Here is a 27384-nt window from a genome sequence, read left to right as displayed (position 1 = left end):
GGTGCCCACCTTCAAATATCTGGGGAGCATAGTGTCTGACACCTGCTCATTGGATGATGAGATCCAGAGCTGTCTCAAGCAAGCATCAGCATCTTTCAGTCGACTAAGGAGAAGGGTCTTTCAAAACGACAACCTTAGACTCCACACCAAAATGCTGGTCTACAGAGCTGTATGCATCACTACATTACTGTATGGATGTGAGGCATGGACTATCTACAGCCGACATCTGAAGAGCCTGGAGATCTTCCATGTAAGATGTCTTCAGAAGATCCTTGGCATCACATGGAGGGACAGAGTGCCGCACACAGAGGTGTTGGAGAGGGCAGGCAGCTGCAGCATGGAGTCCATTATGGCCCAACGCCAACTCGGGTGGCTGGGGCATGTTGTTCGAATGCCCAGCCACAGACTGCCACGCCGTATCCTCTATGGTCAGTTACATCTAGGCCAACGCAGTGCTGGTGGGCAGAAGAAGCGGTTCAAAGACCAAATGAAGAACATCCTAAAGAGATGTCGGATAAACCTCTCCTCACTGGAGGAACTTGCTTCCTGCCGAGACCTCTGGCGCTCCCACTGCTCACAGGGAGTGGATTACATGAAGAGCGCATGCAACACCGTGCAGCAAAGTGTGCAAAGAGACATGCTCGCCAGGCCACCCCTGCTCCCCCCAGCACCCCCTTCACATGCTCTGTCTGTAACCGCATCTGTGGATCCAGGATCGGACTGTTCAAACATCAGCAGACTCACAAATAAAAGAAGATGGTCATCATCGAATCGATGGACAACCCCAAGCATATATATATATATATATATATATATATATATATATATATGAGAGAGAGAGAGAATTTGTTGTTAATAGTTGTTCCAAATCCCCTATTTTGATCACTGTATTGTTATGTCGTGAGAATTATTAACCTAGTAAATCTGAATAATTTCAAGAGGTTTGTGATCCACACTTCAAAAAAGTAAAACAAATATGGTGGTGTTGAAAATGATATTGGGTTTTAATGTCTTCTTAATGTAAACTAAAACCTACTAACATATCTTGTCTGCGATTTGAAAGATATATAAGTATATTGCTTTTGCTTAATTAACTATACTACATAAAATTGGAGCATTTTTTGGAGGACGACTAGCATTTACCTAAACTTGGTTTCCTCTGATTTTTTTTGTTTCAATAATACATTTTTCATCTATCTTGAACAAAATGCATTCTTTTATTTTTATTGTTTCTTTATTATTTTTTTTTAGCACATATTGTTTTACAGTTTTCCAAAAGTAATTAAATTACATGACTTCAATATTATAGTAGAGACCCCTTGCTACTTCGCACTTCAGTTAACGCTGGTTCTCTACTTTGCTAGGTGAAAAACATTTACCGTATTTTCCGCAATATAAGGCGCACCTAAAAGCCTTTATTTTTTTCAAAAGCTGACCATGCGCCTTATAATACAGTGCGCCTTATTTATGGATCAATATTAATTCGCAAAGTCTTGCAACTAACTTGCAGCCGCCGACTAGATTTTCCCCCGAACGCCAAGTCGTCCGCGGTGTATGCTGGGATTTATTTACCGGCGTTTCATTGGCTAACCAATGTGTCAATCATCATTTGAATGGATCACTATTGGCTAAAGTTATTCGGAGGTCAAGGGGAGGATCCTTTTTATCATTTACAGGCTGGCATTGGCTTGAACGGCAAAACAAAGCCTGCAATTGGCCGAAAAATATGAATGCGTATAGCACGTGGCTGACGGCATACAGAAAGCATTTTTTTACTATTTTGTATTTGTAAATATTTTATTCTCCTGGATTTACTAAACTCACGGATATAAGAGAACCACGGCTGCACATTATTATGAACACAACGACTTTGGTGAGCTACTTAGGCTATATATATTATCCCTGTATCTTGTTTCAGACTGAACTCGATGTTTCTGTGATAAGCGGTGCAGATAATGGATGGAATGGAGTGTCCATTTTTAAATTAAACTCAATTCCAAGTGTTTATTGTCATATATACAGTAAAGTTGTGAGCGAAAAAGAAAATAGAAACTAAGGAATGGTTGGCATTTCTTGAATCCCGAGACTTTAACCTTCCGAATGATGGAACAATGCATTTGAGTGACATCGTACGGACACCGCATCCGCACGTGTTCTCGACACGCATTTGCGTCTTTGCAAGCTTTCGGAATGTTAAGGGGGTAATAAGTTTGACTGAACTATCTGACTGTTTTGTCCACGTTGCCTTATAATCCGGTGCGTTTTATGTATGTCAAAAATAGGACCAAAAACAATTTTTTCGGGGTGCGCCCTATAATCCGGTGCGCCTCATAGTGCGGAAAATACGGTAATTGAAAAAAAACACCCTTCTTCCACCACGAGGAACCTTTCGGGCAGCCAAGATTCAATTTGAAAAAATGAAAATCTCAGGAAAACCAATGCTTACCGCACCAACGGAGAAAGTCTCTGGAAAAAAACTCGGGCAGTATTTCAATCGGCCGATGAGTGGGAGCTAGGAGCAGCTGACTGACCAGCACTTCTTGGCTTGAGATATATGATGCCGATCGGCCAATTCATATCATAGCGTCGTTCATACTGTATTTTGACCGGTGAACCTGCTCTGTGTTCTTTCTCTCACTAAGCATTTATGTCCTGCTCCTTCGTCGTGCTGCCTAAACTATGCATATCTCTCTCTCGTTCTCGTTCTTTCCTGCGCACACCCAGCCAGGCAGTCTGCAGGGCTTTGATTAGGGGCGCCTCCCCCTAAAACAACATAAAGGTGGCCCAAAAAATACTTCAAAATATTTAAAGTAAGTACTGGATTTCAATTCGTTATCTTGCTCTCTGATTCTCAGTCGGTGAGTAAATGCACTCCAATGAAGGCGCCAAAAAATAACAATAAAAAAGTTGCGACACTAGCTCACAGACTTTCACTGTATTAGGATTACTGATTACATTTTTAAAAAGGCAACAAGTAACTGTATCAGATTACATTTTTAAAGTAATCCTCCCAACCCTGCACATGATCAACTGTGAGCAAAGATTATATTCATGAAGATGCCTCACTCTGTTGGACTACTCATTGTCAACGTTTTAATATCTATTTGTGTCCACAACATCGACTAGTCGTTGCAGCCCTACTGTAAAGTACGTTTGTTTGTACCATGACACTAACTTATTGTCCCTTTCATTAGATTATCAAAGCCCTTTGGATGTTTTCGGACTTGATTCAAAATCCTCAGTTCTAACCAGCAGTCAGGCGGCAACTTTCCACAAGTCCCCTGTGCAACCCACCGCCATCACGGCACCGCAACACCCCCAAGGTCTCGGGCCCAATCCCTGCGTGCTCGTCAACATTCACCCCGAAGACCTTAACAAGGAAGACGTCATCTTCTTCTAGACTATGCGGAGGCTAAGCCACCCAGCGGTCTTTCTTAAATGCAAACAAAAATGACGGGCGGAAACTTCGGCCTTCTTTAACCCAGGATCCAAAGACTCCAGCCGGCGATTTTTAAGACAGGACTGCCAGGTGCGGCCAGAGTGCTTGATGGTTGGTTTGCACAGTGTAAATACTGGTGACTCTTGAAAGAGTTTCTTTTTGTTTTTCAAAAATGGTTTGTACAGATGTCAAACTCGTAGTCTGGATAATTTAGTTGCTTGTGTTCTTAATTATGCTGTCATTGAACTTTTTTTAATTTCTTCAATCAGGTGCCGTTTTCCAGCTCTTTAGCACGTGTTTTACACTACACCTATAATCTGCACCTGACCCCGCTTCAGTCAATTTTTCACATTGTTTTGATTTTGTAACGAAAACCTAAATTTGCTGACTTGGGTGGTAAGACCACAAACTGTTTTGAATTTATATCAAATCATAGTACAGTGAGACCTCGCTACTTCGCGGTTCGACGTTCGCGGATTCAGAGCTTCGCGGTCTGTAAGGGGCGTCGCTACTTTTTGCGGGAATCCCCGTCGGCCGACGACCCTAGCACGGCGCGCCGTTCTCGTTTCCTGGTGTTGTGTCCAAATCCGACTCCCGTACAGAATCCTCCCCCCCTCGCGTGAACGCGCATTCTGCTGCGCTTCCGACATAAGCGATCGTATTCTATATAATACGCTTATTGAAACCATAAAGGGAGCTAATTAAAATATTTGGGCGATCTTAGTCTATATATCGCGTTTATTTAAACAATAAAGCGCGATCGTATTCTACAAAATGCGTTTGTTAACGCGGATGAAAAAGTCACCAACGTCACGTCTCCTGCTCGGGCCGCGATGGCTCTACATGGCGCTACACAGCCCTTGTTGGGGGGGAAAGGGGTAGGGGGGGCCTGTGGGGGTTAGAGGGCGGTGAAGCGGAAGCCGCGTGGACCCAGCAGTGGCAGCCGTGGGCTACCAGTACACTCAGTACGGCCAGAGTAAGTCGAGAGCCTTCCCGGCTTAGCATGGTGCTCGTGGCGCACGTTAAAGCTCGTGTTTGCTGACGGGATCTCAAAGACTATTATGCATTACGGCGGTGAAGCGGAAGCCGCACCAAAACCGCGCGCCGGTGTTGTGCCCAAATCCGACTCCCGTACAAATTCTGCGCTTCCGACAGGCCGGCCTCCGCACGGAGAGCCCGACCCGCTCGGCTTGTCGCGGTGTCGTGCGTATCGCGCCCGGAAGTACCCGCGCCGCAGGTTAGGGGCTCGCTCGCGAATAATAAGGATAAGCGGTGCAGATAATGAGATCTGATTTATTTTTTCCTTTTTGAAGGGGTGTCGTTACTTCGCAGATTTTCCATTTTTCGGGTTGTTTTGCTCCCCATTAATCGGGTCTAAAAATATAATAATTTAAATAATTTTTTTTTATTATTATTACTTTTTTTTTCCTTTTTGAAGTGGCGTTGCTACTTCGCAGATTTTCAGTTTGGACGGGTGGTTTTGGTCCCCATTAACCGGGTCTAAAAAATAATTTAAAAAAAAAAAAACATTTTTTTTTTTGAAGGTGCGCTGCTACTTCGCGGATTTTCTCTTATCGCGGGTGGTTTTGGTCCCCATTAACCGCGATAACCGAGGTCTTACTGTATATTTTAGACTTTTGGGGTCCAGCTGTTTAAGAGAGAAAAAAACGTTCTTGTACTGTAAATTTCCTCATGCCGAGACTCGCAGGACAAAGCTTGAAGGTCGAGCATGCAGACAACATCATGCTGTTATGACACATTCGTGACATCTTGCCGCTTCCTGGTGATTTCTCTTTGCAGGGGAAGAAGTGATCAGATTTTATCACATTAATATCTGTATTTCATATATATTTTTATTTAATGTCCAATGTATCAGCTTGTGTCTTTAGCCATCAGGAAAAATGCCTAATTTTATTAAAGAAACATGGAGATGTCCATCCCAACACATCCATTAACCTAAAGACCCACTGTGTATGAAATAATTCTGATCTGTTTCAACACGTGACAGTACACATCGGGGAAAGGAAGGCCTGAGTAGCCCTGTCTGGAGAAAAGAATGTTCAATTTTTTTAATTGTATATAGCAACCCTTATTGGTGTAAAACACTTCATTATTTAAAATAAAACACATTTGATTCAATTATTGACAAAAAACACATTCACTATCTCAGAAACAGTCCAAATGACCATATTTTCTAAACTAGCTGGTCCCGTTGGTGCTTTCAACACTTAATAGCAACTGACCTGAAAGAGCTGAGCCCTGCATGTTATTATCGCCGAGATAAATTTTCCACTCTTTCATTCTTTAGCCACTTTGCTTCAGGGTCCACTGCTGGTTATGCAAGGGAACATCGCTGAGTTCTGTTACTGAGTCCCCTTTGGCTAGCTGCTAAAGTTAGCCTCTTAAACCAGCTCTGACCAACTCTAGCTATTTGGTCTTTTTACCCATTCGAGTTTATCCCTCATGCTTGTCTACTGTCTTTTGTTACACTTGCAAGTATTAACATTAGTTGGGAAAGTTTAGTCAACTATAAGTTGTGGATTTGTTTTAGTACAAGAAAACCTGAAAATGTATGTATTTTTCTTGATTCTTTTTAGTTTGTTTTCACTAGCCGCTAAAGTAAGACCTTCACACCAAGTCTGACCAATGCCAGCTATCGGTTCTTTTCAGCCGCTCCAGATGTATTCATCTCCTTTAGTCTTTTGTTTTCGCTTTCATGTCTTGTCACTAGCAAGAACTGTGCTTGTGTCACTCCACCAAAGAGGCTCATGATCTCAGGCAAGTCTTACTTTTAATGATTTAATCCCAGCGTACTGATATTCTCAAAAAACAGCTCTACAATAAGAACAAAACGAAAAAAAATGTTGTCTGAGCCTTCTGCAAAACTCCTGAGCAAGCAGTATTTTTCATATTTTAATTCCACATTTATCCAGTGGCCTGTTCGGCATTGTTGACAGTTTGGCAAACAAACTGATGCCGTCTGTTTTGGCCAGTAAGGCATCCAGCTAAGGCCAAAACCTTTTGTTTGTTTCGAATCAAAAGCGACAGATGCAGAATGGAAGAATGCATTTTTTGGTGTAGTTAAAAATAAAATGTGATATTCAGTTGGTTGATATCAAAACATGATTGTTGTAGAACAGCCTTTTTCATCCAATTAAGCAAATGTGATTGAAATCCACTCAGAAATAATAAACCACAGGTGAGTAAATATTTTGCAGCAGGTACATTTCCCATGTTTCAGTTTTCCCTGCAAAAAAAAGAAAACATAGTTTACAAATCATCAGAATGAATAATGTAATTCCCTCGCTACTTCACATCCTCAGGGCACTGTCGGTTGAAATATATTCCACAATCCATTAATCCCTATCGCATACTGCCGGGAGTGTGCGTTGTTTTCAAGCCTTTCTGTCCACCCAAAAGTCAATTGCACCTGTGTGGGCAAAATCCAGTATCCCTGATTTGCTGCAAGCAGAGACTGCATTAATAGCCTTTTGTTTTTTCGTTATTGCCACCTGAAATCAACTGCACCCGTGCAGCTGCAATCAATTATGCCCGACAGCTTTTTACTGTGAGCAGGGATCGGCAGAAGGCACTTTTGTCAGTAGGCATGCCGTTTTGGCCCGCCTAAAATTAAATTTAAACAGTTTTGGCTGCAGACCATTATCCCTGGTTGCCTATTAGTGAGGGCAGGGCTGGCAGACCAAAGAGAAAAACCCACTGTTTTTTCTTTATTTTTATTTTATTTTTTCAGTTTTTGCTGCTGAAGCTTGCCATTGTGCCCTGCCTAAAATGATTTTCATTGTTTTGGCACAATCCATCAGCCCCAGTCAACTAATGGTGAGAGCAGGGTACAAGACAGAATATTTCTTCCATGCGTGGCACCTCCTTTTTCCTGTTCATTTTGCTTAAAATGAACAGCACCTGTGCAGCCACGATCAATTATCCCAAGTCCACTTTAGTTGGGATTGGCTGCTGTTTTTTGCAGTTTTTTTTTTTTACCTAAAATGAACTGCATTCATGCGTCTAGGATCATTATCCCAATCCCATATTACTGCAAGCAGGGACTGGTACAGCACATTCTTGGGGGGGGTTCGGTCGATGAAACATGCCATTTTGCCCCACCTAAAATGAACTGAATTGTTTTGGTGGTGATCCATTATCCCCAGTCGACAATTGCTGAGAGCTGGTGCCGTGAAAGAAATTTGTGTCATACCTGGTAGCTTTTCACCCCCCGTTCTTTACACCTAAAATGAACAGCACCCATGTGGCTGAGATCTCTTATCCCAGGTCTGCAGGATGCGTGTTTGGGTAGGGGTGTGCTCTATTTTGCATTTATCGGGAGGTTTGGTCCTCATTAACATCACAACTGTGCTCCGCTGTTTCCCTCTCAAGGCAAAAAAAAAAAGCAATATGCCAGTCACCCACTCATAGCAATATGCGATCAGAGATAATAGATTAACCTGCGATTCACTTAGGACACGAAGTATTGAGGAATTAGTCGTTTTCAAGTATACTTCACATTCAGAATTGAATGAAAATGAAACTACAGAAGCATAATCAAAGCCCATCAGGATATTTTGCTGTTGTTTCCATGTTGATGCTAATTACAAGATGCTAACTGGTTCTAGATAGATAGATAGATAGATACTTTATTCATCCCCGCAGGGAAATTAACATTCCAGCAGCATCCCTGCGCCTGATGATGTAAGCTTTTTTTGAAGCATGAGGGCATAAAAAAAAAAATCACTTCAGATGTCTTAAATGTGTTTTCTTTTTGTAGCCAGCCAGTCACAACACTAAACTCGCCAGCATAAACAGACTTTTCTTTTTGGGGTATCTTTTATGTGAATAATTATTCTTCCGCTGACGATTTTTACACTAGTCACTTTGCATAGTAGCATACTTGAACGCAGAATGATTGTTTTTTTTGACTGAGTTTGTAAATACCAGCAACTGCCTGATAGCGTTAGTAGTGCACAACAGATTTTTTTAATATCATTTTGATTATATTAACTGCAAAAAAATAGGATATTGTGAACACAGACTGTCTTAGTATTAAAAAGGGAAATTGTGCTGAACTTCTAGTGTGTTTTTTGTTGTTGTTGCGTTTGTCTGTATTACAACAAATCTCTTGGTTGCTGTTAACATTTTTTATGTTTTTCTTTTTTTTTTTTTTTTATCCCAGAGATGTGGTTACACTTTTTTTTCAAAATTCACTATACAACAGGGGTCTCCAAACTTTTTCGAGGTGAGAGCTACTTTTTGTTATTAGTTAGATCAAAGGGCACCCACTTAGATATTCATCCATCCATCCATCCATTATCTGTACCGCTTATCCTCAGTAGGGTCGCGGGGGTGCTGGAGCCCATCCCAGCCATCTCCGGGCAGTGGGCAGGGGACACCCTGAACTGGCTGCCAGCTAGTCGCAGGGCACAAAGGGACAGACAATTCGCGCGCTCATTCATACCTAGGGACAATTTGGATCGGTCGATTAACCTGACATGCATGTTTTTGGAATGTGGGAGGAAACCGGAGTGCCCGGAGGAAACCCACGCAAGCACGGGGAGAACCTGCAAACTCCGCACAGAAAGGTTGGTAGCTGGATTTGAACCCAAGACCTCAGAACTGTGCCGCACACGCGCTAACCACTGCCCCGCCGTGCTGCCCGCTTAGATATTAATTTCCAAAAAAACAACTTGGCTAAATGGCTTGCTAAACAGCTAAAAAGTACTGGGAGCTTGCTAGTCAGCTAGAATATTGACAGGTAAAAAACCTATAAGGGAGAAAGATGGCTAGCTAAGAGTTAAAAGCCAGGCAAATGGAAAGCTAGAAAAAAGCTTGACAGCTTGTTAGAAAGGAGACCAAATTTACCTTGATAACTAATGAAAGATTTTAGCGAGATAGCATGTAGTGAAATGTAAAAAACTAGCTAGATTGCTAAATAGCCATAAATGTTGGAAGATTGCTGGCTAAAAAGCAAGTTAAAAGAAATGCACATTTTTCGCTCATTGGCTATACAAAACAGATAAATTGGACTTTTTTTTGTTGTTTTTCCTGTAAAATAAATCAATACAAAAATAAATTAATAATTTTGTTTTAAAAGTGAAGAGATTCTCATTCTTTTTAATGAATTGCTTAAAAATAATAATTAATACTTCAATATTTTTTGGTAAATGGCCTTCATTTATACAGCGCTTTGAATGGAATGTATTTATTTGAATTTCTAAAAAACAATTTATCGTGTTATCACGTTATGAGCTTGTTTGAAATTAAAAATAGGGTTGAATGGAATAGGCAACCAACAAAAAATAAATTGAATAGAAAATCACAATGACACAGCACTGGTGGGCTATTTACAGAACAGGCCTGCAAAAATCTTAGGGGGTACCACGTTGGAGACCCCTGATATAATATGTTATATATTAGAAAAATATATCAAGTTTACCTTTGAAGCTTATCTTCGAAACTTATCCTGTCCTGTCCCCACACATGCCTTGACACCTTCCACATATTTTGAAAAACATAATGAATCAGAGTAGAACATTTCTCAAAAAATAAAGCTTCGACATTTTCAATTGAGTTGCATTATTATTACATATGAATAATATATATATATATATATATATATATATATATATATATGTGTGTGTGTAATGTGTGTGTAATGTGTGTATTAGGGTGGAGCTTATGTGACAATTTTTTTTTTCATGTATTCTTTTATCTTACCCCACAAAAATGTTCCACTTCCATCAAAAACTACACAGCAGAAGTTTCAGTCATGTAAGTTGATATTTAGACACTGTATAAATTTGAATTAGCGCGCATTAAGCCGGTTATACACACAAAATAATGATGGTTTAGGTAGATAATACAAACAAGAAGAAAAACTCAGTCCTTTATTAGAGTCTCTTTACGGCTGTCAGGAATAGTTTTGTGGTGTTTTTCAGCAATTTGTAGCAGATCCCGCAGATCAGTTTCATCGTTTGTGATATGACCACAGTATTCCTGAATCAGCGCCACACCTTGTTCTGCAAGATCATTGACCACACTGATTGCCTGAACAATTTCCAAAGCTTGTTTGAAGCCATCCCGTGATTCCCATTCCTGTGGTTCAACATCAAGATAGCCAACAGGAAGGTCCATGATTTTGAAGAAAGTGCTAGATCTAGAGGGCAGTCTTTTATATATTTGCTAGTAACAGTGTCTAAATCCTCTTTTGAAAATCCTGTTCAGCAGTTTCATCTATGTTGTCCTTATTTTTCATTGCAGCCACCATGAGTTGTTTCGTTGATGCACTGACTTGATTGTCAAAGAAAGCGAGTGTAACCGTTTCTGGTGTTAGATACCACAGGTGATTGGAAATTTTCTGAAGAGCCTTAGATATTGCAGCATTGATGTTTGAATATTCCACCAAAGACTTTAAACGCTGCAAATCAGTGCAAGGGGTACTTGCAGCAAGAGGTGCCATGATCCAGGCCTTCACGTAGATCCTTACTGTGAAGACACACACGCCAAGGAGTGCTTGTTCTTCCCTTCTAGTCAAACGGAACTGGGATCGAAACATCCATATTTTTAAAGAATAAATCTGATATGTCATGACTTGTTCCTGGTTTATCATCTTCCGAACTACTACTACTTCATGATAGTTGAATTGAGTCATTCGCAATTCTTTGCTCAGCTTCAGATTTTAGGCCTCTTTTCAAGGTCTTTTCTTGTTTTTCTTTCAGTCTTTTTTCTTTCTCAGCTAATTTTTTTGTCAACACCTGTCTTGACCCTTTTCTTCCCTTTGCTCTTTGAGCCAACAAAAACTCTTTGTCTTCTGGAATTGTCATAATGTTGAGCATTAGCTTGAGCAATGTCAAACAAGTCATAAAGTTCTTCTTTGAACTCACTTTCCTTGGCTTTTTGTGTTGCCGTTTGTCGTCCTCTGTTCTTTTTTTCAGAAAATGTTTTTAAAGTTTAGTCTGACCATTTTGTGGATCTTGAATTGGAATTGTTCGAATGTACTGAATATTTAACTGATGCTAATCTTTGAATGTTAATCACTTCTTAGAGGACAAAGAAGGTCTGCTAGCCTTGTCTTCAAAAGTAGGTCGAGGGAAATTATACTAGTTGAATTAGACTGATTTTGCTGAGCAGTAACTTGTGGTTAATGATTGTTTGAAATGTAAACGTACACATCTGTGGCTTATCCCAGCATCTCTAGAACTCCCATTTAAGAAAACTGATAGAAAACGCCAAACTTCTCAGCAATTTAGCTACCTCTAAAATGTATTTTATTTAGACCAAACTACACGGCGATTGTTCTTTTGTGTAATGGAACACAATTAGGGGGTAAGACAGTGACTTCTTGCAACTTTGAAAATAAGCTCCACCCTAGTGTGTATATATATTGTGCTCAGTAGCCTAGATGGTAGTGTGCCGGCTTTGAGACTGGGAGGTCGCTGGTTCGCGCCTCGACCGAGACATACCTAATTGGTATAATGGCGGCGCCCTCTGGCTGCGGCTGCACCGACTCGCTACAACGGGTCAGGTGTATCGACATTTCGTTCTGTGTACATTGTTACAAAGAATGACAATACAAAGGAAATTATTATTATTATTATTATATATATATATATATATATATATATATATATATATATATATATAGATATATATATATATACATATATATATATATATACAACTATATATATAACTTTTGTTTTATTGAAATTCCTGCTGAAATATGTGTATAGTTTTTGGTAAGTGTCCTGCAAGGATGAGTACAACAGTGCCACCTGCTGGTATGGGGTGGGGTTTGGTTTTGGCTTCTGACATGTGACCGGGAGGCAGGGTTTGTTGGCAGTTTTCAGAGGGAACTGCTACTGGTAAGACACATCTTTTGGTGCTCCACAAAAGAAGTTAATTTTAAGCATTATAACCACAGCTGACAAATCTCTCAACATGCACAGCAATGTGATTGATGTTGTCAAGCTGTTTAGATTTATTTTCGTTTTGTTTCTGTTTTACTAAAATATTAATTCCCCTTGTAGAGATCAAAGCCAGCAGAAAAGCTAATGTTGTGACTCATTCATCTGCAGAAACTGTAATAATAAAAACCTCATCATCCAGTCCACGTTATTTGTGGATCTTTTGTGAGACAAGCACACCGCGGTTACATTGGTGCCGTGACCTGTGACTTCTATCAAACTCTCCGAACCAAGGACTGTCCTACCTGCCACATCAGCTCACAGTATTTGAAATTTTAGTTACATGAGCGTTATCGTTAAGCTCATTACCGTGCAGTGTCACAGTGATGCAGATAACTAAGTGTGCTATACAGTGACGTGTTACACAGGCTGCTGATTTATTTTGTGATTTTGACTTATTTAAAAAAAATTCTGTTAATCTTTGAAACATGTTTAACCAGAGCAATGTGCTAGCTCCACAATTTGACACACCTATTCACATTGGCAGGGGCAGGGGCATGGCTACCCCCATCCCCTCTGTTGATAGTTCTACCCCAGGTGTTGCTTCACATAGAGTAGAGGCAGTTTCTAGTGTCGGCACCTATAATGCAGCTCACCAACATGCCAGCCTACCTTCACCTCAGGTCAGACCCACATCTACGCCAAATCCCACGAGTGACATTTCTGAGGGTGTAGCTAATCAAATGACAAATATTATTCAGGAGATAGGACATAAATTGGCTGGTAGCATTTTTCACGCATACAGTCGCACAATATAGTAGCTCCTAGCTCTGCTGCCACACAAGATGTAGCAAACACATTGAGTCAGCCTAGTCATGTGTCAGATGTATCACAGGTTCAGGTGGTTATACAGAGAAAGGTTAAGGAACCACCGTCATTTATTGGGGATGGCTCAGACTCAATAAAAGTACATGAGTGGGAAGATCTAATGCGGACATTTATTAAGAAGAGTAATGTGAGGCTTGAAGAGCAGGCCGAGGAAATCATTATGCATTTGAGAGGAAAAGCTAAAGATGTAGTTTGGTTTGGCATTAGAAACAGTAATATAGACCCCTATACCCGCCCTGACATGATTTATAGTCTTCTCAGGAAACACTTTAGCTGTACCAAGTACTCTGCTGTCCCTTTAGCTGACTTTTACTCAACCTTGCCCAAAGACCAGGAAGACCCCTATGACTACTGGCTAAGACTAAACAGAGCAGCTGACCTTGCCTCTGACTGCTTGAGAGAGCAGGGTAAAACATTTGACAACCCTGAAATTGAGGTAACTAGCATGTTTATTAGGAGCTGCCCTTGCAAAGAACTGGCACTCACTTTCAGATCTAAAACCATCGATAAGTGGTCAGCATGTGAAGTACTAGAGGTGCTGAATGAATACCATGCTGAGAAGAGCTACAAAGCAGCTTCCCTACAACAACCTGCGAATAGGGCGGGAATTGCCATACACAAAGCTGAGATGAGCCATAGTCCAACCCTCATGCACGAGCCACCTCAGACTTCAAGCCCACAGTATGTCCCTCTAACAGACGTTATTAGTATGTTGGAGAAAGTTCTGCTACGTAGTGCCCCTAACCAGTTTCAAGAGAGAAGGCGATCTCCAACCAGGCGACCTGGAGACAGAATGAATGGTTTCACTGACAAGCCATGTATCATTTGCAAAGAAGTCGAACACAGTGCTCGCTCTCATTGCCGAGACAAAAACCTTTGCTTTCACTGCCATGCCCCAGGGCATTCTCGACGTGATTGTCCAGTGAAGAAAGCTGTTCCACTGCCTCAGGGAAACTGACTGATCTGCGCTTAGGGGAGAACAGTGCAGATCAACTGAGTATGCCTCCCACCACTAATGTGATGCCTGACATGCAAGATAATAAATCCATTTATGAGTTATACAGCAACACGATACCTCCATCAAAGAAGCTGATCTTTCAGGGGTTTCAGAGAATAGCGGAGACTGACGAACTGTTTTACACACCTGTACTTGTGCAAGATGGCTCCACTTTCAGAGCGCTGTTAGACAGCGGGTCGATGGCTTGTACAGTAAGTGAGGACACTGCTAAGTCCCTGCTGCAGCAATTCCCTGATATGATGAGTTACACGGCCGATAACTATGTCATTGTAGGCTGCGGTGGACACTAAGTTTCTCCCAGAGACATGTACGACATTCACGTCACAGTTTACGGATGCCAAATGATAATGCCAGTAATAGTTGTGCCAGGCCAGACAGAACAGATGATCCTTGGCAGCAATGCCATCAAACATATTTTGACTCAATTGAAAAGCACTGACGGCTATTGGAGATTAGTTTCCACTACTGACAACGGTCTGTCCGATAACCACAGTCAATTCCTGTCAATGCTTTCTAACACAGAGAGATGGAGAGGTGATTGGATTCCAGACAAGGTAGGGACAGTGAAAATCAAGAGTTGCGTGACGCTGAATCCACGGACCGAGTACGTTATTTGGGGCAAGTTACCTGAGTTGGCCGGGATGTCAGCGGGCAGCACAGTTGTTGTTGAGCCAACCCAATCTAAGGCTAAGCCCAGACAAGTCCCTGTCGGACGAGTTGTTACTCCACTCTGGGGAGATGGATGGGTACCTGTTAAAATATTTAATCCTACGGACAGAGTTGTGGTGCTGAGAAGAAACGGAAAAATTGCAGATGTGTCTCCTTGCATCGCAGCGGAAGACCTGCCCAGTGCAGAGGAGGTCAAGTGCAACGTGCAGAGTTTACAGAGCAAAGAGGTCCAACCCAGGTCAAAAGAGGACATGATGCGTACATTGGAAGCTCAGGGACTGCAAGACATTGACCTGAAGTCATGCGAGGTTTCGCTGCAGTGTAAAGACAAGCTCCTTCATATCATCGAACAATTTGAGTCAATCTTTTCTTGCCATAAGATGGACTGTGGAGAGGCCAAAGAGTTTGTACATCGTATCCACCTTGTTGATGATAAGCCGTTCCGTCTACCCCACAGACGTATACCACCAAGTCAGTATGAAAAACTGAGGACGACTCTGAACGAGATGGAAGAGAAAGGAATTATCCAGAAGTCGACTAGCGACTATGCATCTGCTCTTGTTCTCATATGGAAGCGGAATGGAGAACTCAGGGTATGTACTGATTTCAGAAGGCTTAATGCGAGAACTATAAAGGATGCCTACCCACTACCGCATCAAGCCGATGCTTTGGCCGCACTTGGGGGAAATGCCTTTTTCTCCACGATGGACTTGACGTCAGGCTACTACAATGTCCCCTTGCACCATGATGCCAAAAAGTACACGGCATTCTCATCACCCTTTGGGCTTCACGAGTACAACCGGCTCCCTCAGGGACTCTGCAACAGCCCAGCAACATTTATGAGGATGATGATGTCGATATTCGGTGATCGGAATTTCATGAGCCTATTATGTTACCTCGACGACCTGATGGTGTTTGCACCTACAGAGGAAGTTGCACTCCAATGCCTGCAGATGATGTTTACTCGCCTCAAGGAACACAATCTCAAGCTCGCACCCAAAAAGTGTTTTGTCCTCAGACGGACTGTGAAATTTCTTGAGCATGTCATCAGTGAAGAATTCGGAATGACCCCGAGAAGGTGAGAGCGATAAATGACGTACAAGTCGCTGACCTTATGGAGTCTGACGGTAAGACGCCGTGCCCTAGTAAAATCAGATCTTTTCTAGGCATGGTGATGTATTACCAAAGCTTCATTGAAGCATGTTCTGCAAAGACAAAACCTCTGTTCAGGCTCACATCTGAATCTGGTGCCCAGCATAAGCGCAAGAGAGGCCGCAAACTAGTGAGGAAAGGTCAAGTGAAGCTAACGCCTGCTGATTGGTCCAATGCATGCCAGAACGCATTTGAAACACTGAAGCACGACTTTGTGACCGGTGTCACTCTGGCCCACCCAGATTTTGATGCGCCGTTTATTCTGGCTGTCGATGCATCCTTCGATGGGATTGGAGCAGTCCTGTCACAGCTGCCACCTGGTGGGAAAGTAGCCAGACCAGTCGCCTTTGCAAGTAAAACGCTCTCTCGCTCCCAGCTCGAATTTCTTGCCTTGAAATGGGCAGTATGTGATAAATTCAGCCATTGGTTGAAAGGAAGACACTTCACCACGTGGACTGACAATAACCCGCTGACATACATTTTGACCAAACCAAGACTTGATGCGTGTGAACAGCGGTGGGTAGCGAAGCTAGCTGCATACAATTTTGACCTGAAGTACATTCCCGGCTCAAAGAACATCATAGCTGACGCTCTGAGCCGTGAGCCATTTGTACGGTCATGTGTGGGTCATCGGCTTGTTACCGAGCCCTATAACTCACTGTTGGACCAAGTCAACGGAGTGAACAACAGTACTGTGCAAGAGGTGTTCAGAGTATCCAACAATTGTCACGCTGTTGTAGACGAGAGTGCTGAGACATCAGACGAGTCAGTGAAAAGGGCAGTTCCACCAGGCACGAATGGTTCTGTGACATCAGAAGAAGTTGCTGCTGTCCTCAGTGCTCAGTCCACTGGTGGCGTGGGTCAAGTGATGGGAACGGGTGCTAACTTCAATCTTCTGCAGAGGGAAGATCAGTCAACAGCACTCCCACAGAGTCAGCTTGTTGGTTTACAAGAACAGGACAACACAATAAGCAGAACCATGTACTATGTGCATAGAGACAAGAGACCTACCAAGCGTGAGAGAGCTGTTGAGTCGCCTAGTGTGATGAAACTACTGAAGCATTGGAGCAGACTCACCATACAGAATGGCATGCTCTACAAAATAAGGAAAGATCCTCGCATGGCCAAGAAAATCTTCCAGTTTGTGGTGCCTGACTCATTGAAACAGAAAGTCCTCCATGGTTTACATGACTCAGCAGGTCACCAAGGCCAGAACCGTACTTTGTCTCTTGTGAGGCAACGATTCTTCTGGAATGGCATGGAACGTGATGTTGTGAACTATGTTAAATCCTGTCAGCGTTGTATAGTAGGGAAAACACCGGAACCACACAACCGTGCACCGCTCAAGAACATAATCACCTCTGAGCCTATGGAGTTGGTCTGTATAGACTTTTGGACTGCTGAGCAAGAGAACAAGTCTGTAGATGTCCTGGTCGTAACTGATCATTTCTCCAAGATGGCGCACGCCTTCCCTTGCAGGAATCAAACCGCCAAACAAGTTGCTCGCCGTCTGTGGCAGGATTTCTTTCTTGTCTATGGTTTCCCTCGGCGTATCCACTCTGATCAGGGAGCCAATTTTGAGAGCAAACTGATCAAAGAGCTTCTAGAGATGACTGGTGTAACAGAGTTGAAATTTGATTGTTTTGAATGTTTTTTGAATTCTCACAAAATCTGTGTTTTTGTTGTATTACTGTTAATATTCCGGTACCTCATTTAGTTGTTAAGTCATGGGCGTCTGCAACTGTCTTTTTCGTTTGGCACTTTATGGGCTTCAGCGCTTGCCGTAGCTTAAGTGAATTTGAAAGCGCTGAAGGTAAGATGTGCCCAATATCAGTTGGATAAAAAAATGCATATTTTGGTAGACATATGGGCTGCTTTTGCAAATTATTTTTGTTTATGAAGATATATAAGTTGTGCTAAATGATGTATATTAAAAAAGCATTAAATAAGAAGTAAAGCAATACAGCTTGAAATGAAGATGCAACGTGTTTTGATGCAAACACGCCACGAGGTACGGCCTGTTGAGTGATGACCCGTTCTTTTGTATCTTTAATATTTTAGATAATTGCAGTCGTGAACAGAGGCCCCTGACTTTTGTATTGTTTTGTTTACTGAATGCAGGTACGTGGGAAAGTTATGTTCATTGTTATTATGGAAGTTTCATTATTAATGTGCTCGCATGTTGTCTGCTTGCCGTAGCTTAAGTGAATTTGTAAGCGCTGAAGATAATTGCAGTCGTGAACAGAGGCCCCTGACTTTTGTATTGTTTTGTTTACTGAATGCAGGCAATAAACCCAGAGATTGTGAAACCTTGTGTCGTGCATGAAAGAGGGTCGCTACTCTGGTGCCGTGACTACACAACTGGATCATTTTTATCAGCCTCTGAGCAGATCCCGGCGTTGCTGCATATTCTTCTTGTGTCCACTAGAGGGTACCGTTGCACTGCATTGGCGCTTTGATTTCGTTTTATGTATTTGTGCCACTGTGCATTTGCTATCAATACGTAAATTATTAGTTAATTTCTGTTTTTTATTTTTTCCTGTTTTATTTTCTATTCTTTGTACTACTTAAAGTATAATGGCTGAAAATGGTCAAAATGACGATTTTCAGGGCTTTTCTATTGGCAGGGGCAGGGGTGTCCATTTTAATGGTTTGAATGCAAACACACTTACTAGTGGGTATGGAAGTGAAGGTGTAGGTGGTCTCCAAGAACATGTTAGTGATGGGAGGGACAGGGGGCGTGGTATGATCCCAAACTGGTCTCCAAGTGAACAGTTCTTGAGGGAGAGTGCACAGACTTCAACCCCAATGAGTGATAATATTGCCCTGCAACACCTGACTGACATGGTAGGCCGTATTGGAGAGCAGATAGGCAACTCAGTATTGGCTAGTCTGCTCTCTTCTGGTTTCATTGATCGCACACATGCACATGACACACCAATGACTGGCAAAGCAGCGACTGTTATGACTAAAGACGACCCTAGACCACATAACACAACGCAGGTAAACACTACACCAGTAATTGTCCATGTCAAGACTGAACATGAAATTGTGACTTTCAGGGGAAATGGTTCTGACAAGTCTTCAATTCAAGAATGGATCACCATGACTAAAGCCCAGCTTTGCAAACAGTCTTATACAACAGCTGAAAAAGCAGATGAGATACTAAGCAGGCTTTTAGGGAGGGCAAGAGACGTTGTCAGAGTAGCTCTCAGGAATGATGAGGCACTTGATGTGAGGCAAGACCCAGATATCATTTATGACATTCTAATACGATACTTTAGTCATTCCTCGTCAACTCTCCCGTTGCAAGATTTTTACACCACGCTACCCACGCCAAAGGAAAATCCAGTTGACTACTGGATCAGACTAAACAAAGCAGCAGACACTGCTGATGAGGGTTGGGCAGAAAAATGGAAAACCTTGGCGGGGAAGTGGCACAAATGTTTGCAAAGTACTGTCCTGATCCACAGCTACCGAACATTTTCAGATGCAAGCCTGTTAATGAGTGGACCTCTAAGGACGTTCAACTCAGGATAGATGAGTATCAAAGGGAATCAGGGGAGTCAACTAGGTCTTGCAGTGTCCCTCCACTGAAGAATTACCCGACTGCAGTGCTTGACAGTAAATCTTCTTGTTGTTCCTACTCTGGCTCTATAGAGACGGGTCTCCAGTCCATTTGTCCCCACCATGTTAACCCTGATCCATATACAGATTTTTCGTGTGTTCGACAGCATGCCCAGCGCCCACAGCATGTCTCACCGCCTGTCCGTGCCCCATCACAGCATGTCCCACCACAGCATGTCCCACCACAGCATGTCCCACAGCCTGCTCAGAAAGATGACAGTGATGTCCTTGGCCGAATGATGAGCATGCTAGAGAGAGTTTTGTCTAGAGTGGAGCCACGCAATCCTGAGCGTATTCAGAGTCCTTTCAACTCCCCTCCATGTAAGGTGTGTGGTGGCGCTGATCACTCCACTTTATATCATTGCAAATTGAATAATCTGTGTTGGTCACTCTAAGCAGCATTGCCTCGACAAAGTTCCTCCCCAAATCAGTTCAGTTTCGGGAAACTAGCTGACCTGTAATCAGAGGGAGGCCGTACAGGTCAAAATGAGATTTGGTGAAAAAAGCTCAACTTTTTGAGTTATGCAAGTTTTCATACAAGTGGGACTTGCAGTCTGAAAAGCTCTCTTTTAAGCTTATCTGCGTCTGAAAAAGCAATCATTTAATAATAATTTAATAACTTTTGAACCATGCATGCTAGAATCATAATTTTTGCTTTCCTGGGTTGGAAATCTTCTGAATTGTCTATATCTAGTGCAGATTTGGTGAAAAAAGCTCAACTTTTTGAGTTATGCAAGTTTTCATACAAGTGTGATTTGCAGGCTGAAAAATTCTCTTTTAAGCTTATCTGCGCCTGAAACGTCCGAAAAAGCAATCATTTAATAATGATAATAACTTTTGAACCATGCATGCTAGAATCATAATTATTTCTTTCCTGGGTTGGAAATCTTCTGAATTGTCTATATCTAGTGCAGATTTGGTGAAAAAAGCTCAACTTTTTGAGTTATGCAAGTTTACATACAAGTGTGACTTTCAGGCTGAAAAATTCTCTTTTAAGCTTATCTGCGTCTGAAACGTCCGAAAAAGCAATCATTTAATAATGACAATAACTTTTGAACCATACATGCTAGAATTATAACTCTTGCTTTCCTGGGTTGGAAATCTTCTGAATTTCCTATATCTGGTGCAGATTTAGTGAAAAAAGCTCAACTTTTTAAATCATGCAAGTTTCCATACAAGTGGGACTTGCAGTCTGAAAAGCTCTCTTTTAAGCTTATCTGCGCCTGAAACGTCCGAAAAAGCAATCATTTAATAATGACAATAACTTTTGAACCATGCATGCTAGAATCATAATTATTGCTTTCCTGGGTTGGAAATCTTCTGAATTTTCTATATCTGGTGCATATTTGGTGAAAAAAGCTCAACTTTTTGAGTAATGTAAGTTTTCATACAAGTGTGACTGCAGGTTGAAAAGCTCTCTTTTAAGCTTATCAGCGCCTGAAACGTCTGAAAAAGCAATCATTTAATAATGATAATAACTTTTGAACCATGCATGCTAGAATCATAATTCTTGCTTTCCTGGGTTGGAAATCTTCTGAATTGTCTATATCTAGTGCAGATTTGGTGAAAAAAGCTCAACTTTTTGAGTTATGCAAGTTTTCATACAAGTGTGACTTGCAGGCTGAAAAATTCTCTTTTAAGCTTATCTGCGCCTGAAACGTCCGAAAAAGCAATCATTTAATAATGATAATAACTTTTGAACCATGCATGCTAGAATCATAATTATTTCTTTCCTGGGTTGGAAATCTTCTGAATTGTCTATATCTAGTGCAGATTTGGTGAAAAAAGCTCAACTTTTTGAGTTATGCAAGTTTTCATACAAGTGGGACTTGCAGTCTGAAAAGCTCTCTTTTAAGCTTATCTGCGCCTGAAACGTCCGAAAAAGCAATCATTTAATAATGATAATAACTTTTGAACCATGCATGCTAGAATCATAACTCTTGCTTTCCTGGGTTGGAAATCTTCTGAATTTCCTATATCTGGTGCAGATTTGGTGAAAAAAGCTCAACTTTTTAAGTTATGCAAGTTTTCATACAAGTGGGACTTGCAGTCTGAAAAGCTCTCTTTTAAGCTTATCTGCGCCTGAAACGTCCGAAAAAGCAATCATTTAATAATGACAATAACTTTTGAACCATGCATGCTAGAATCATAATTCTTGCTTTCCTGGGTTGGAAATCTTATGAATTTTCTATATCTGGTGCAGATTTGGTGAAAAAAGCTCAACTTTTTGAGTAATGTAAGTTTTCATACAAGTGTGACTTGTAGGTTGAAAAGCTCTCTTATAAGCTTATCTGCGCCTGAAACGTCTGAAAAAGCAATCATTTAATAATGATAATAACTTTTGAACCATGCATGCTAGAATCATAATTCTTGCTTTCCTGGGTTGGAAATCTTCTGAATTGTCTATATCTAGTGCAGATTTGGTGAAAAAAGCTCAACTTTTTGAGTTATGCAAGTTTTCATACAAGTGTGACTTGCAGGCTGAAACATTCTCTTTTAAGCTTATCTGCGCCTGAAACGTCCGAAAAAGCAATCATTTAATAATGATAATAACTTTTGAACCATGCATGCTAGAATCATAATTATTTCTTTCCTGGGTTGGAAATCTTCTGAATTGTCTATATCTAGTGCAGATTTGGTGAAAAAAGCTCAACTTTTTGAGTTATGCAAGTTTTCATACAAGTGGGACTTGCAGTCTGAAAAGCTCTCTTTTAAGCTTATCTGCGCCTGAAACGTCCGAAAAAGCAATCATTTAATAATGATAATAACTTTTGAACCATGCATGCTAGAATCATAATTCTTGCTTTCCTGGGTTGGAAATCTTCTGAATTTCCTATATCTGGTGCAGATTTGGTGAAAAAAGCTCAACTTTTTAAGTTATGCAAGTTTTCATACAAGTGGGACTTGCAGTCTGAAAAGCTCTCTTTTAAGCTTATCTGCGCCTGAAACGTCCGAAAAAGCAATCATTTAATAATGACAATAACTTTTGAACCATGCATGCTAGAATCATAATTCTTGCTTTCCTGGGTTGGAAATCTTATGAATTTTCTATATCTGGTGCAGATTTGGTGAAAAAAGCTCAACTTTTTGAGTAATGTAAGTTTTCATACAAGTGTGACTTGCAGGTTGAAAAGCTCTCTTATAAGCTTATCTGCGCCTGAAACGTCTGAAAAAGCAATCATTTAATAATGATAATAACTTTTGAACCATGCATGCTAGAATCATAATTCTTGCTTTCCTGGGTTGGAAATCTTCTGAATTGTCTATATCTAGTGCAGATTTGGTGAAAAAAGCTCAACTTTTTGAGTTATGCAAGTTTTCATACAAGTGTGACTTGCAGGCTGAAACATTCTCTTTTAAGCTTATCTGCGCCTGAAACGTCCGAAAAAGCAATCATTTAATAATGATAATAACTTTTGAACCATGCATGCTAGAATCATAATTCTTGCTTTCCTGGGTTGGAAATCTTCTGAATTGTCTATATCTAGTGCAGATTTGGTGAAAAAAGCTCAACTTTTTGAGTTATGCAAGTTTTCATATAAGTGTGACTTGAAGGCTGAAAAGCTCTCTTTTAAGCTTATCTGCGCCTGAAACGTCCGAAAAAGCAATCGTTTAATAATCACAATAACTTTTGAACCATGCATGCTAAAATCATAATTCTTGCTTTCCTGGGTTGGAAATTTTCTGAATTTTCTATATCTGGTGCAGATTTGGTGAAAAAGCACAACTTTTTGAGTAATGCAAGTTTTCATACAAGTGTGACTTGCAGGTTGAAAAGCTCTCTTTAAGCTTATCTGCGCCTGAAACGTCTGAAAAAGCAATCGTTTAATAATCACAATAACTTTTGAACCATGCATGCTATAATCATAATTCTTGCTTTCCTGGGTTGGAAATCTTCTGAATTTTCTATATCTAGTGCAGATTTGGTGAAAAAGGTCAACATTTTGAGTTATGCAAGTTTTCATACAAGTGTGACTGGCAGGATGAAAAGTTCTCTTTTTGTCGTGATTACCTAACTGGAGCCACCTGAGGTAATCAGCTGGCGTGCTGGAACGTGCTTTCCTGATTGGTGGAAGCTTTCTACTTAAGCTGTCAGCGTCCAGAGATGGACGTTCAAGTGTACTCCTCGTTTCCATGAGTGAGCCTCCAAAATTTAACTTTTTGAGTAATGCAAGTTTTCATACAAGTGTGACTTGCAGTCTGAAAAGCTCTTTTTTAAGTTTATCTGCGTCTGAAACGTCCGAAAAAGCAATCATTTAATAATGAATATAACTTTTGAACCATGCATGTTGGAATCATAATTCTTGCTTTCCTGGGTTGGAAATCTTCTGAATTTTCTATATTCAGTGCAGATTTGGTGAAAAAGCTCAACTTTTTGAGTTATGCAAGTTTTCATACAAGTGTGACTTGCAGGCTGAAAAGCTCTCTTTTAAGCTTATCTGCGCCTGAAACGTCCGAAAAAGCAATCATTTAATAATGACAATAACTTTTGAACCATGCATGCTAGAATCATAATTCTTGCTTTCCTGGGTTGGAAATCTTCTGAATTGTCTATATTTAGTGCAGATTTGGTGAAAGAAGCTCAACTTTTTGAGTTATGCAAGTTTTCATACAAGTGTGACTTGCAGTCTAAAAAGCTCTCTTTTAAGCTTATCTGCGTCTGAAACGTCCGAAAAAGCAATCATTTAATAATGATAATAACTTTTGAACCATGCATGCTCGAATCATAATTCTTGCTTTCCTGGGTTGGAAATCTTCTAAATTTTCTATATCTGGTGCAGATTTGGTGAAAAAAGGTCAACATTTTGAGTTATGCAAGTTTTCATACAAGTGGGACTTGCAGTCTGAAAAGCTCTCCTTTAAGCTTATCTGCGTCTGAAACGTCCGAAAAAGCAATCATTTAATAATGATAATAACTTTTGAACCATGCATGCTAGAATCATAATTCTTGCTTTCCTGGGTTGGAAATCTTCTGGATTTTCTATATCTGGTGCAGATTTGGTGAAAAAAAGCTCAACTTTTTGAGTTATGCAAGTTTTCATACAAGTGTGACTTGCAGGCTGAAAAGCTCTCTTTTAAGCTTATCTGCGCCTGAAACGTCTGAAAAAGCAATCATTTAATAATGATAATAACTTTTGAATCATGCATGCTAGAATAATAATTCTTGCTTTCCTGGGTTGGAAATCTTCTGAATTTTCTATATCTAGTGCAGATTTGGTGAAAAAAGGTCAACATTTTGAGTTATGCAAGTTTTCATACAAGTGTGACTGGCAGGATGAAAAGTTCTCTTTTTGTCGTGATTACCTAACTGGAGCCACCTGAGGTAATCAGCTGGCGTGCTGGAACGTGCTTTCCTGATTGGTGGAAGCTTTCTACTTAAGCTGTCAGCGTCCAGAGATGGACGTTCAAGTGTACTCCTCGTTTCCATGAGTGAGCCTCCAACATTTAACTTTTTGAGTAATGCAAGTTTTCATACAAGTGTGACTTGCAGTCTGAAAAGCTCTCTTTTAAGCTTATCTGCGTCTGAAACGTCCGAAAAAGCAATCATTTAATAATGAATATAACTTTTGAACCATGCATGTTGGAATCATAATTCTTGCTTTCCTGGGTTGGAAATCTTCTGAATTTTCTATATTTAGTGCAGATTTGGTGAAAAAAGCTCAACTTTTTGAGTAATGTAAGTTTTCATACAAGTGTGACTTGCAGGTTGAAAAGCTCTCTTTTAAGCTTATCTGCGCCTGAAACGTCTGAAAAAGCAATCATTTAATAATGATAATAACTTTTGAACCATGCATGCTAGAATCATAATTCTTGCTTTCCTGGGTTGGAAATCTTCTGAATTTTCTATATCTGGTGCAGATTTGGTGAAAAAAGCTCAACTTTTTGAGTTATGCAAGTTTTCATACAAGTGGGACTTGCAGTCTGAAAAGCTCTCTTTTAAGCTTATCTGCGCCTGAAACGTCCGAAAAAGCAATCATTTAATAATGAATATAACTTTTGAGCCATGCATACTAAAACCATAATTCTTGCTTTCCTGGGTTGGAAATCTTCTGAATTTTCTATATTTAGTGCAGATTTAGTGAAAAAAGCTCAACTTTTTGAGTTATGCAAGTTTTCATACAAGTGGGACTTGCAGTCTGAAAAGCTCTCTTTTAAGTTTATCTGCGTCTGAAACGTCCGAAAAAGCAATCATTTAATAATGACAATAACTTTTAAACTATGCATGCTAGAATCATAATTCTTGCTTTCCTGGGTTGGAAACTTCTGAATTTTCTATATCTGGTGCAGATTTGGTGAAAAAAGCTCAACTTTTTGAGTAATGCAAGTTTTCATACAAGTGTGACTTGCAGGATGAAAAGTTCTCTTTTAAGCTTATCTGCGTCTGAAACGTCCGAAAAAGCAATCATTTAATAATGACAATAACTTTTGAACCATGCATGCTAGAATCATAATTCTTGCTTTCCTGGGTTGGAAATGTTCTGAATTTTCTATATTTAGTGCAGATTTGGTGAAAAAGCTCAACTTTTTGAGTTATGCAAGTTTTCATACAAGTTTGAGTTGCAGGCTGAAAAGCTCTCTTTTAAGCTTATCTGCGTCTGAAACGTCCGAAAAAGCAATCATTTAATAATGAATATAACTTTTGAACCATGCATGTTGGAATCATAATTCTTGCTTTCCTGGGTTGGAAATCTTCTGAATTTTCTATATTTAGTGCAGATTTGGTGAAAAAGCTCAACTTTTTGAGTTATGCAAGTTTTCATACAAGTGTGACTTGCAGTCTAAAAAGCTCTCTTTTAAGCTTATCTGCGTCTGAAACGTCCGGAAAAGCAATCATTTAATAATGATAATAACTTTTGAACCATGCATGCTAGAATCATAATTCTTGCTTTCCTGGGTTGGAAATCTTCTAAATTGTCTATATCTGGTGCAGATTTGGTGAAAAAAGGTCAACATTTTGAGTTATGCAAGTTTTCATACAAGTGGGACTTGCAGTCTGAAAAGCTCTCCTTTAAGCTTATCTGCGTCTGAAACGTCCGAAAAAGCAATCATTTAATAATGATAATAACTTTTGAACCATGCATGCTAGAATCATAATTCTTGCTTTCCTGGGTTGGAAATCTTCTGGATTTTCTATATCTGATGCAGATTTGGTGAAAAAAAGCTAAACTTTTTTAGTTATGCAAGTTTTCATACAAGTGTGACTTGCAGGCTGAAAAGCTCTCTTTTAAGCTTATCTGCGCCTGAAACGTCCGAAAAAGCAATCATTTAATAATGAATATAACTTTTGAGCCATGCATACTAGAATCATAATTCTTGCTTTCCTGGGTTGGAAATCTTCTGAATTTTCTATATTTAGTGCAGATTTAGTGAAAAAAGCTCAACTTTTTGAGTTATGCAAGTTTTCATACAAGTGGGACTTTGCAGTCTGAAAAGCTCTCTTTTAAGCTTATCTGCGCCTTAAACGTCCGAAAAAGCAATCATTTAATAATGATAATAACTTTTGAACCATGCATGCTAGAATCATAATTCTTGCTTTCCTGGGTTGGAAATCTTCTGAATTTTCTATATCTGGTGCATATTTGGTAAAAAAGCTCAACTTTTTGAGTAATGCAAGTTTTCATACAAATGGGACTTGCAGTCTGAAAAGCTCTCTTTTAAGCTTATCTGCGTCTGAA

The 27384-nt window shown here is 40.4% G+C and overlaps 2 protein-coding genes across 2 annotated transcripts in view; both read left to right on the top strand.

Annotated features, from left to right (window-relative positions):
• Positions 1–1368, top strand: part of LOC148345711 (uncharacterized) — an 8782-nt gene extending 7414 nt beyond the window's left edge. The window contains exon 3 of the mRNA XM_088325855.1: positions 1365–1368. Within this exon, the coding sequence (XP_088181981.1) occupies positions 1365–1368 (4 nt within the window). The remainder of the gene's footprint in view (positions 1–1364) is intronic.
• Positions 1–3630, top strand: part of LOC148345710 (rho guanine nucleotide exchange factor 18-like) — a 55838-nt gene extending 52208 nt beyond the window's left edge. The window contains exon 19 of the mRNA XM_088325846.1: positions 3195–3630. Coding sequence (XP_088181972.1) covers positions 3195–3248 — 54 coding nt within the window. The 3' untranslated portion in view covers positions 3249–3630. The remainder of the gene's footprint in view (positions 1–3194) is intronic.
• Positions 3631–27384: the final 23754 nt, after the last annotated feature.

The sequence above is a fragment of the Urocampus carinirostris genome, unplaced genomic scaffold, assembly GCF_059441175.1.
Source record: "Urocampus carinirostris isolate Australia breed hairy pipefish unplaced genomic scaffold, RoL_Ucar_1.0 HiC_scaffold_32, whole genome shotgun sequence".
In the NCBI taxonomy this organism is placed as follows: Eukaryota; Metazoa; Chordata; class Actinopteri; order Syngnathiformes; family Syngnathidae; genus Urocampus; species Urocampus carinirostris.
The sequence above is the reverse complement of the archived record's forward strand: the minus strand, read 5'-3'. Positions and strand labels throughout refer to the sequence as shown.